The sequence below is a fragment of the Hypanus sabinus genome, chromosome 8 (assembly GCF_030144855.1).
Source record: "Hypanus sabinus isolate sHypSab1 chromosome 8, sHypSab1.hap1, whole genome shotgun sequence".
Lineage (NCBI taxonomy): Eukaryota > Metazoa > Chordata > Chondrichthyes > Myliobatiformes > Dasyatidae > Hypanus > Hypanus sabinus.
In genome coordinates, this window is record NC_082713.1 from 79255437 (window position 1) to 79268510 (window position 13074).

The following is a 13074-nucleotide window of genomic DNA, read 5'->3' on the forward strand; positions in this document are numbered from 1 at the left end:
CACATGCCCAGGAGTGTGAGGTGGTATCGGTTCATTTCCTTCACTGCCTGTGCGCACCTACCTGTCTCTCAAAGCGATCTCACATTCCATGTTCTGATTAGGATAGAATTTTTCTGTGAGAGCAGCTTTGGAACCTCCATTATGGTTTTCCTCAGGTGAAGAAGGGTTGTCAGTCCTGCAGCTTCCTGACAGGTTTGGTTGCAGCGTGTCATCAGCCTCCTGAATGGGGCCCTGCTTTTCCCGAGATCTGGGTTAGTGGTTGACAATCTGTTGACGGTTTCTGTAACAATTGCTTGTTTTCCGTGAACGGGTTGTTAGCCCATTGCACAACCCCCAACCTGGAGGACCAGGGGTTTTCTGTCGGGGTCACCTTCCCCTCGGAGATGGCAGTTCCATGCTAACGAGCTCCACCTGCCTAGGTTTGAAATCAGAGTTTACCCTCTCCTAGATAGGCTGCCATCCAAGGCTAACGAGTCCTATCTACCCGGGTTTAGAATCGGAGTTCCTTCTCCTGGGCTATGTTGGTTCGCGGCACCTTCTTCCATATTATCCGGTGCACCCCCCACACGAGGGATCCCCCATCCACCACCCAGGGGACGCGCCTCAACGCCATATAGCCCCAGCGCGAGGTCCTATATCTTATGGTCTTATGGATTAGCTATGCTAAAACAGCAGAGCAACTCAATGGGTTAAATGGCCTATTTCTGATCCTATATCTTATGGTCTCTTGTTGTATATGTACTCAATGTTGGAGAGGATTGATTCTGGAATATGCCACCAGAGGATGTGATAAAATTAAATGCATTCACTAGGGATAAGGCATGGAGGGATATTGGCAGTTAGGATTAGCATAGATGAGCAGACAAGTCAGCCTGGACAGAATGGGCAGAAGGGCCTGTTCTGTATTCTGTGACTTTCTGTGCTAATAGTTTTCATGGCATGGTGATATGGTGATCCAGTTGTTCCGATGGAAGTTGATTTCTTTGACACGCTTACATGTGACTCAGCAGACGAGAAGTGAGTGATTTGATTTAAGCATTGAAATGCTGGAGTGATTTTGCACTCTGAGATCATTTCCTTTGGCAAAGAATCCAAACCATGAGATCTGAAACTAAGAAGTGACCAGGATGATTCAGGCTGAAACTAGTTACAAAGCATGAGGGCAACCACAACTGCCTTTTGGTGATCCGGTCGGAGCTCCTAGATACTGATTTTAAGTACCAGAGGTCGCTGATGATGTCTGGTTTTGTGTTCAATGGGAATAAAGTTTGCAGCTATGTATGGAGTCAGCTTATGTCGTTCCCTGTGTTCTCTCTGCCCTGCAATATCTCCACAATAACACTGGATTACTTCAGGATATAGTGGGCTCATCGGCTTCTGGCTGTATTTATACCCCACTCCAGTCCCCTGTTCTTCCTCATCGAACCCTCTCAGTGTAACCCTCTGTACCCTGCAGCTTCCTGTTATGTGCATTGAAACAGTTTAGCGCAATCAGTGGAAGTGAGTTCCACATTTGCTTTGACTAAAAACCCTTCTTCTGAATTCCCCAAGGGATTTCTTGGTGATTTCCTCATGAATTTGGATTCTATTTAAACTCTTCCCCACAAGTGGAATTACTCTATCTGTATCTACTCTCACAGTATCTCTGTGAGGGAGACCCTCGGCCTTCCTTACGTGCAATAATCCGGGAGCTCAGCACCTATTCTGGTTCTTCAGCAAAATAAAGGAAGCTTGATCCTGACCTCTAGTGCGTGGGGTTTGAATGTTCTGCTGCAGACCACAAGCTTTCCCCTAGGTGTGCCCGTTTCCTCACATGTCCCAAAGTGCAGTTGGGAGGTGAATTGGCCACTGTAAGTTGTCCCATGTGTTGATGAGTGCTAGAATCTGGGAGTAGTCATGAGAGGAATGAAAGGGGATTTATTATGGAACTGGTGTCAATGGTCAGCATAGATTCAATCAGCTGAAGGTTCAGCTCCTACACTATACTTTTCTCTGTTCTATGTGTTCCAGTTCCCATCAATGTTTTTTAAAGGACGGGACAATATCTGCGCCACATTTTGCTATGAAATCTTAAAGGGCTGTACCTCAAAGCTGAACTCGACTCGTAGTGAAGCCTCTGCTCTCCTCTACCTATTGATGAGGAACAACTTTGATTACACCAAGAGGAAGACCTTCCTGAGAACTCACCTGCAGGTCAGTCCCACGATGATGAACTTTAACCTGGCTGCCCCACTTCCAGTGTCCAATCTTGGACAGAGTGTCTGCAGTTAATGTGGAGTACTGCCACGTGCGTCCATCATATTGCTTGTGATTTGTCCCAACAGTATTCATCATTCACATCTATTACGGAGATCCAAATCATCCCCACCTGCCTGCTGTCAGAAGAAGTGTACCTGCCCTCACACAATGATCCACAAAACAGGAAAACCTTTACATGTTCCCTAGGGAAGTGGGAAACTGTTGCTGGTGTACATTATGTAACCAGTAGAGAACTCAGGATTGAGAATATGAGGACAATAGCAAAGAGAGTCAAGAGGAGAATTGTAAAATGGAGACCCAAGAGACTGTGGAATCCAATTACTTTCTCTGCACTCAGCCACCTCTCACTGCTGTTGACCTTTTAACCTACTTCAAAATTGATCTAACCTTTCCTCTCACATAGTCTTCCATTTTTCTTTCATCCAGATATTCATCTAAGAAACTCTTGAACGTTCATGTTGTATCTGGTCCCACAATCACTGATGGTATCTTTCATATATTTACCATTCTCTGTGCAAAAATCCTACCAGTAACATCCCCCATATCTTCCTCCAATCACTTTAGAAGTTCAAAGTAAATTTATTATCAAAGTGCATATATGTCACCATATACAGCCCTGAGATTTGTTTTCTGTGTACATTTACTGTAAATCCAAGAAAAACAATAAAATCAGTGAAAGGCAGCAACCAACAGGGCTGACAATCAACCAATGTACAAAAGAAAAATAACTGCAAATACAAGAGAAAAAAAGTAATAAAAATATTGAGAACATGAGATGAAGTGTCCCTGAAAGTGAGTCCATGGGTTTAACAGCTTTAAAATGTCCTCTTACATTAGCTGTTACCATCCTGGGGGAAAAAGAGCTAGCGAACCACATTATTTATGTTTCTTATGCATTTCTATCAAGTCACCTCTTCTTTTATTCCAAAGAGGAAAAACCTTAGCTTGCTCAACCTTTTCTCTTAAGAAATGTTCTCTAATCCGAGCATCATACTGGTAAATTTCCTTTGTGCTCTTTCTAAAGCATCCACATCCTTCCTATAATGAGGTGACTAGGAATGAACACAATTCTTCGATTGTGGTCTAAGCAGAGTTTTATAAAGCTGAAACATTACCTCACAGCTCATGAACTCAATCCCCCGACTAGTGAAGGCTAACGCAGCAACACCTTCTTGACCAACCTATCAATTTGCTTGGCAGTTTTGAGGAACCCGTGAACTTGGAGCCAAAGACTCTTTTGTTACTCCACACTGTTAAAATCCTCCCATTCACCTTGTATTCTGCATTCAAGTTCAATCATTTAAAGTGTATCCCTTCATACTTATTTGGATAGAACTCCATCTGCCACTTCTCAGCCCAGCTCTGCATCTTGTCACTGTCCTGTTGTAACCCACAACAACCTCGTACACTTTCCAAGTACCATCAAACTTTGTGGCACGTACAAGCTTACTAATTCACCCTTCCACTTTCCCATCCAAGTCACCCATAAAAATTAAAAAGAACAAAGCACTGCTAGCTCAAAGTCAACATTGAGTTTATTGTTATATGCATAAGTACATGTATGCATAGGCGCAATAAGAAAATTGCTTGTGACAGCATCAGGGCACATAGTATCAGAAAAGCAACTTTCACAAGATAAACCTAAATTAAGTACTAGTTTCATAAGAAAAGCACACAGAGCCAAAAAAAATAAAAGTCCATTGAAGTACAAAGTGGTAATAGTGTTGCTTGACTGAAGTAATAATTAGGGTTGCACACATTGGTTCAAGAATCAAATGGTTAAGGGAAATGGCTGTACTTGAACCTGGTTATGTGGGACTTAAGGGTTCTGTACTTCTTGCCTGATGGTAACAGAAAATGGCATTGCCCGCGTGATGGGGTTCTTTGATACATTTTGCTTTTTTGAGACAGTATTGGGTGAAATGGTAAGATGATCCATGTCATCGTTTTAGTTTCTTAAGTTATCTACTCTTCCCCATCTTTCAGGACCATAGCATAGTCTCCTGGACTGCTCCCCACCAGCATCCACACTTTCTGACCCTTTGGAGTCATATACCACTATCAAGCATTTTTCCTTCAATGTTCCAAAGGAACTGTTGGCTGTTTTCGACATCCACTACCCTACCAGTGGTATATTTTAATACAATCTTAGGAAAGGCTAAACTTGCCCCTTTATTACCTCCATTATCAATGGTTTCAAGGGGCCCAGTTGCTCCAGGTGGAAGAAGCAGCAATTGATGCAAAGTTCGTTCGGTGTTCCTGTCCAACACAGTGAAGATAAATCCAGCCTGGGTGACTACTTTGCCGTGTGTCTCAGTTGAGGCCACGTGACTCACCGTTGCCTCATTCTCCATCCCACTCTCACTGTGACTTTGAAGGACAGCAAACTCTAGACAACAGCACAGCCACTGCATTCAAACCTTTTGGATGTGACACAGATCTGGTCTACCAAATGACAGATCTTCTTTCTCTTTTTCTCCTCCCTTACCCCCACCACAACCCTTTCTTTACACCGTAAAATTGCTTTGTTTCATTTACGATGAAACCACAATCTGTTTCTCTTGCCACAATTGCTGCCTGATTTGAGTAATACCAATATTTTCTATTTTTAACTGAAACCTCCTTTGCTGTAAGTCTTTCTTTTCATGCCACTGTTTCAGCCTTAATTGCATTCTTCAAGACTGGATTCCAAACTTCTATTAAATGATCCACTCATTGATAAGTTTACAGATTTGTACTCATTCCAAAATGTCTCAGCAGTGGGAAGGATTAACAAACATAGCCTTTGTTTCCATTTTAGATCATTATCGCAGTGAGCCGATTAATAGCCGATGTTGTTTTTACTGGAGGTTCCAGGTTCCAAGACTCGCTTTCTATTATCAATAACTTTGCCAACAGTGACAAGGCTCTGAAGGTATGGATGCATTTCCTAACGCAGATACAGACAGGTGTGCTCATGTGGCTATGTTTGTGGTGGGCTGAATGACCTGCCATATGACTCTATGACTGCAAGTCCCATGATGTAGAGATGAGTATTTCCTAAGCACTGTTATCCCACTTAAAGTGAAGGTACAGCTCTTCGTTTAATAGTACTACCACACCAACAAATAGTGGAAGGGAATTAATCACCATCTGTCCCATTTGTTAGATATTGTTCATACTTCATTGATTGTCCATCTTGCCCGTGACTATTCTATGCCGGTCTCTTAGTTTGGCACAGATGCTTATCTGCATTAGTATAATTTGGCCACCCTTATTTAACTGGATTTTCCAAAGGCATCCATTAAGGCAGTAGATTAAAAGAATGTGAGATTAATTAAGGGTTGCTCGGTCTAGGGGCTAACATTTCCAAAGTTCAAAGTAAAATTTATCATCAGAGTACATGCACGTCGCCACGTTCAACCCTGGGATTCGTTTTCCTGCAGGCATATTTAGCAAGTCGATAGAACAGTAACTGTAAACGGGATCAATGAACAATGTACAGTGCAAATGTAAATAGCAATAAATAACAAGATAAAGAGCCCTTAAAGTGAGATAATCAATTGTGGGAACACCATGAATAGAATATATTTTAGCATGTATACAGAATTGATTAAAAGAGAGCGGGACTAGGAGTAAATTGTTTTTTTTTCAGGCTGTAGGTGAGCTGTCTCAAGAATCATTACCATTGCTATTCATTGTTTGTATTCGTTTTTGGTAGAAGGACAATGTAAGGGTTTATCGTGATGCAGAACAAGGTGGTGAACTGTGCTGGGGAGGATTCAGAGTCAACAGGGGGACCTGGATTAAAGAAGTAGGTGAGAGGCCAGCGGATGAAGGCCAACCTCAGAGAATGAGATTACGCATTACAGTGGGAAGAGCACGAAAGCAAAATGTTCTTTCAACAGTGGGAAATTGGGAAATGTATGAATCAGGATCATGAGGTGTGAAATGTCAGCCTTCAGGTATAGCACACAGCTGTGAACACAAGTGAGATGTTCCTTTTTTTTTGCAATGAATTGGAATGAAAAGTAAGGAAGTTTTGGTGAGATTGTGCAGAGCTTTGGCAAGCTGTATTTGGATTGAATTTTAATGCAGATGTTAGTAAAAGGAGTAACTCTTTGGAATATGTACAGAATGATAATTTATAATTGTGGAATCTCCGTAACCAAAAGTACAATGTGAGCAGCTTCATTATATAAATACAGGGCTTCAATAAAATGCCCAAGCTAACCTGAGCAGTGGTAGTAAATGCCAAATTTCAATGTCTCTGTAGTTCATCTCCTTCAATCCATTCAATGTTCCGTTCTCCAGTCTTTGTTAGAAAGCACATTCTGCTGGTATTTATTGCTAGGGTAGAATGAATTGATTGAACCTTTGCTACTGAGTACCTCTCCAATCCATGGATACTGCCATGATCTGAGCAATGGCAATGGAAAATCATGTGATGGCATCCTCTAAACCATCTCAAATCTGCCTCTCACTCTGTCCTTTCTCATTCCCCCAAAACACTGGTACATTACTGCCATGCCTCATTCATACTTTGTAGATTGTCCAAAGTTTTGCTAACCATGTCTTGGACTCTTCTCATATTTCCCCTAACTCGGGTTTTCTTAATAAGCTTCTTCATTCTCAGAAGCTTCTATTAGCCATCCCCCAGTTTATCTCTGCAAACTGCACCAGACTTGTAGCATTGCAAGCCCCGTATTTTTTTCAAGATCAAAATTTCCTCTCAATCTTTGTTATTTCTCAACTCTTCCAATCCATTGATTAAAATTTGACCTTTGGTTATTTTAATTAGATATATGTCCGGGCTTCTCAGATGGTTCAATGTCAAAATGTATCCTTTTGAATTTATTGTGGAATGCCAGCTAAAGCTATTACATTATTGTAAATGTGGGGTTTATCAAGTCGGATTATTAAGGTGAAATTGTGGTTATCTTGGTAATTAGTCCGTACATTTTATAAAAGCATTTCAGAACCTAGTTTCTTCCTTTTTTCAGACAACTGCTTTTCCAAGTGAGGTCAAAGATCTAACCAAGAGAATTCGGACAGTCTTGATGGCCACTGCCCAGATGAAGGAGCATGAGAAAGACCCTGAGATGCTGGTGGACCTTCAGTATAGCTTAGCTAAGTCTTACGCCAGCACACCTGAGCTAAGGAAGACTTGGCTGGGCAGTATGGCTAAAATCCATGTGAAAAACGGAGACCTGTCGGAGGTGAGTAACCATCAAGCTCAAGTATATATATGTGTGCTCAAATTTTGGGATAAGCATTCGCAAATTTTAACTAAACCTCAACATAGTCAGGAAATAAATTAGTAAGAGACTACAGATGCTAAAATAGAAACGTAGAAAATAGGTGCAGGAGTAGGCCATTTGGCCCTTTGAGCCTGCATCACCATTCAGTATGATTATGGCTGATCATCCAACTCAGAACCCTGTACCTGCTTTCTCTCCATACCCCCTGATCCCTTTAGCCACAAGGGCCATACCTAACTTCCTCTCAAATATAGCCAATGAACCGGCCTCAACTGTTTTCTGTGGCAGAGAATTCCACAGATTCACCACTCTCCGTGTGAAGAAGTTTCTCCTGGAGCAACACACAAAAAAGCTGGAAGAGCTAAGTAGGTCAGGCAGCTTGTGTGGAGGGAAAAGGACAGTCGATATTTTCTGTCAAGATATGACCAGAATAAGAATCTCAACCTGAAATATCAACTCTTCATTCCATCCATAGATGCTGTATCACCCATTGAGTTCCTCCAACATTTTCTGTGTAGTTAGTTAATTAGTTTATCATTATAAATGTCAGTATGCATTGGAATTCCTTTTCACTCAGAGTAAATAATGTAAATAGTAATAATTATGATGGTGAGTATCAAAGAGCAGAATGGTGCAAAGGTTACAGGGCAAGGAGAATACTAGAGTGATAATGTAGAAGTAACTAAGACAGACTAATAAGTAGACGAATGTGAAAGCAACACTAGGAAGATTGATTGGTTCAGGAGTCTGCTGGCAGTGTTGCACAATTCATGAAAAGTAACCATTTGACGATTGAATCATTGCAAAACTCAAACCATTTCCCTTGGAGAAAGAAACTTGCAACCTTTGCCCAGACTGGTCCAGCCCAACTCATCAAGTTACTTAATAAATATATCCAATTAGTTTAAACTAGGCGAATACCAGCCATGACTGTCAGTGGTGAACTTACGGCATGCTTTATAGCCAAAGAGGGTAAGCAACAGCAGAAGTAGGTCATTTGGTCCTTCTTTCAGAAACCACACAGATTTTGGCTGCTTTTGGCCTCAGCAACATTTTCCAACACTGTTCCCATATCTCTCGAACCTTTCACTGTCTGGTGGAAATATGTCTATCTTTTGCCAACGGAGTTGGTGCCTGAGCCTCCACAGTTCTCTCTGGTCACGAATGTCAAAGATTCACCACCCTTTGAGTGATGGAAGTTCCCTTGATTTTCATCCTGAACACCATTTATGCGCATGGTCATTTAGTGGCTTGGCTTGAGAAATCACTTTATAGCATCAGCGATCATCGATTGGGGTTTGACTCCTGCCACTGTCTGTAAGGATATTCTCCCAGTAACCACATAGGTTTCCTTCAGATGCTCCAGTTTTCACCCACGTTCCAAAGACGTGGTTTGGATTAGCATACTATGTTAGCACTGTAAGTGTGGTAACACTTGTGGGATGCCCAGCACAATCATTGTAATTTTCATTTGACACAAACAACGAATTTCACTGTAAGTTTTGAAGTACATGTGACAAATAAAGTTAATCTTTTGTTCTATCTCAAACTCTGCCCCTGGTTCTAGAGTCCTCAGCTGGGGCGAACATCCTCTCTACACCCATCAAAAAGTGTTGCCTTCTAAGTTCAAAGCTCTAGAGAACACAGTCTCAGTCTGTTCAGTTTCTTATCTTAAGGCAGTGGTCGCTGGATAGTGAATCTTTACTATGGTAGGTTTATTCTTTCTTGGGAAATAAACTGCACACAATACACCAGACAATCTCCTCAAGTCCTGCACAGTTGCAAGAAGAATTCTTCAATGTTATATTCAAATCCTCTCCAGTAAAGACTGCTAATCACTTCCAATACATACATTTTGACCTTCAGTGACATGTATGCAAGTACATCCAAGTGCCATTACACATCAAAGTTACTTAGTCTTTCCATTTAATTATCACTCTTTTGCATTGATTACTAAAATGGATAACCACACATTTACCACATTATGTACCAGATGTTCTGAATTGTTCATTACTCCATGTGTTTAAAGATGCAGGAACACAATATTGAGGAGTGGTTTGAGGCATTTGCTACAAAATTTGGTATGTTCATTTATTAGAAGCCCAGAGATCAGTGCAGCACATTAAATAGATCCTTTGGCCACCATGTCAGTGCCACCATGAGGCCAGTTTAAACTAATCCCATGCTTGCAAGTGCCCATTTCCTTGCCTGACCAAATGTTTAAGTGCTTCTTAAATGCTGCTGTGTACCTGCTGAGGCCTTCTAAGGTATGGGTCAGACCACACTAGGAGTATTGCGAGTAGTTTTGGGCCCCTTATCTAAGAAAGGTTTTGCTGGCATTGGAGAGGGTTCAGAGCAGGTTCATGTGAATTATCTCAGGAAGGGTTAGCATATGAGGTGTGTTTCATGGCTCTACACCTGTATTTGATGGAGTTTGGAAGAATGAGGTGCAATCTCATTGAAATTTATTGAATATTGAATTACCTAAAAAATGGTCTAGTGCTTTTCCAGAATATATGACAAATAAACTCTTCCAGCCGGGTACAGGTATGGATTTGAGCTGACATTTTGATGACAAACTCTGCCATCTTCATCAGGGATGATGCCCGGGCATGTCTAGACTTTTATAGACAATAGACAATAGGTGCAGAAGTAGACCATTCGGCCCCTCGAGTCTGCACCACCATTCTGAGATCACGGCTGATCTTTCACTATCAATACCCAGTCCCTGCCTTGTCCCCATATCCCTTGATTCCCCTATCCATCAGATATCTATCTAGCTCCTTCTTGAAAGCATCCAGAGAATTGGCCTCCACCGTCTTCCGAGGCAGTGCATTCCACACCTCCACAACTCTCTGGGAGAAGAAGCTCTTCCTCAACTCTGTTTTAAATAACTGACCTCTTACTCTCAATCCATGCCCTCTGGTACTGGACTCTCCCAACATCTGGAACATATTTCCTGCCTCAATCCTATCAAATCCTTTAATTATCTTAAACGTTTCAATCAGATCCCCTCTCAATCTCCTCAATTCCAGCGTATACAAGCCCAATCTCTCCAATCTCTCTGTGTAAGGTATATATACTTTTGGTATGTATACCCATGTCGTCTGTCAGTCCTGATCGGTTAGTCCTCATCCAATCAGGTTTTTGCTACCCCAACACGCACAAAATGCTGGTGGAACACAGCAGGCCAGGCAGCATCTATAGGAAGAAGTACAGTGGACGCTTCAGGCCGAGACCCTTCATGAGTCCTGATAAAGGACATCCACATCAAGGAGCACAGGAGGTGTTTCTGTTACAGTTACCTGGAGAAATTGGCCGTAGCGGAACACTGCATTCACAATGGCCATAGGATCGACTTCAACAAAAAACTACTGTGCCCCACCAATGGCCTTTTGGACCGCCTGGTGAAGAAAGCCATTAAAATAAAATCAGAAAAAATAATTTTAACGAAAACAAAGGTCTCACTCAAAGTAAGAACTAGAATTCGATTGTAAACAAGGCAGGGCAGCAGAAACTGATTGGTTAGTCCTTATCCAATCAGAAAGAATGAATGACAGGGCTATGTGTACCACCGGACTAGACAAGATCACAAGACAAAGGAGCAGAAGTACGCCATTCGGCCCTTCTAGTCTGCTCCGTCACTCCACCATGAGCTAAACTATTCTCCCATCCAGATCCAGTTTCTGGCTTTTTCCCCATATCCCTTGATACCCTGACTAATTAGATACCTATCAATCTCCTCCTTAAACACCCTCAATGATTGGGCCTCCACAGCTGTATGTGGCAACAAATTCCATAAATCCACGACCCCCTGGCTAAAAACAATTTCTCCTCATCTCTGTTTTAAATGGGTACCCTCTAATTCTAAGACTGTGATCTCTTATCCTGGAATCACCCACCAAGGGAAACAGCCTTTCCACATCTACTCTGTCCAACCCTTTCAACATTCAAAATGTTTCTATGAGATCCCCTCTCATTCTTCTATACTCTAATGAATACAATCCAAGAGCCGATAAATGCTCCTCTTATGTTGGTCCCTGCATTCCAGGAATCATCCTAGTGAATCTTCTCTGAACTCTCTCCAACATCAGCACATCCTTTCTAAGATAGAGCACCTGAAAACATCCTTTCCACATCTACTCTGTCCAACCCTTTCTACATTCGAAACATACCCAGGCATCATCTCTGATGAAAATGGCAGAGTTTGTCATCAAAGCAACATTAAAGTCGATACCTATACCTGGCTAGAAGCCCAGTTTGAATGACCTAGATATAGTGGATGTAAAGAGGATGCTTCTTATAGTGGAGGAGTCCAGGACCAGAGGGCAGAGCCTCAGTATAATGGGGCATCCATTTAGAACAGAGATGAAGAGGAATTTCCTTGGACAGGAGGGTTTAGTGAATCTGTGGAATTCATTGCTTATAGACAACTGTGGAGTCGAGATAATTGAGTACGTTCAAAGTGGAGGTTCAGGAAATAGCAGAGCAGACCTGATGTGTCAAATAGGTGCAGAATTAGCCTCTGTCTTATGGGGAAAAAAACTGACTGTCCATCTCATCTGTGCTCTTCAGAGTCTAAAAACATTGTTTAATGTTTCTTTCTCGCTGCTATTTTTATTGCTCTATTTCCTTCTCTCTTGATTCCCTTAATGTCCACAAGTCTATCAAGCTGTCACAGCTGTCTATGGCAGGAATTACCAACTCTGGTTCACCACCATCGAGATTCCTCTCACCTCAGTCCCAATACAGCCTCCGTTAGATATGGCCCTTGTGGCTAAAGGGATCGGGGGTATGGAGAGAAAGCAGGTTCAGGGTTCTAAGTTGGATGATCAGCCATGATCATACTGAATAGCGGTGCAGGCTTGAAGGGCCAAATGGCCTACTCCTGTACCTATTTTCTATGTTTCTATGTTCAGTTTGGGACAGTGTGCTCTCTGCAGTAGTACTCAGAATATGGCAGCTAGTTTGTATCCAAGGTTTGAACAAACAGCAGCGGGGGAATGATCTGTTTAGGTGATGCCAATCATGGATTAAATAACCAACCACTGTAGAATGCTGCCTTGCTCATCTACAACTAATTCAAAGAGTTGTGCAACACTGAAACAGACACTTCAGCCCAACTCGTGCGTGCTAATGTGAAGGCATCATTTATTCAGCAGAGAAATTCACCACCTTCGAGAAAGCAGCAAGTCCAGAGAGTTTGTGATGGTCTCATTTACATGATAAGGAACCCATAACATGCTGAATGGATGCAACAATGCTGATTTAGACTGACAATTAACTAAACAACTTGTACTTGATTGTTTGTCTTCTCCTTTGCAGGCAGTGATGTGTTACGTTCACATGGCAGCTGTTGTCGCTGAATACCTTCACAGGAAGAGTAAGACTCAAATTTTCCTTATAAATCCGTCCTGTTTTTAATTGATGGGAGTGAGATTTTAATGGATGCTCCAGCATTAGGTTCATTTGTGGATCTGACTGGCTTCTTATTTGAAGTGTCTCTCTCTGTTAATGAGAGAAATTGTGAGCAGGTGCTACATTCTTTTTTTTTGTCTAATCTTGGAGTTGCAGA

The 13074-nt window shown here is 41.9% G+C and overlaps 1 protein-coding gene across 2 annotated transcripts in view; it reads left to right on the forward strand.

Moving 5' to 3' along the window:
* dock11 (dedicator of cytokinesis 11) overlaps positions 1–13074 on the forward strand; it is a 307563-nt gene that overhangs the window by 197950 nt on the left and 96539 nt on the right. For both annotated transcript variants that reach the window (XM_059977401.1, XM_059977402.1), the window contains exons 41-44: positions 2011–2193; positions 5060–5173; positions 7242–7457; positions 12825–12882. In XM_059977401.1, the coding sequence (XP_059833384.1) occupies positions 2011–2193; positions 5060–5173; positions 7242–7457; positions 12825–12882 (571 nt within the window). The remainder of the gene's footprint in view (positions 1–2010; positions 2194–5059; positions 5174–7241; positions 7458–12824; positions 12883–13074) is intronic.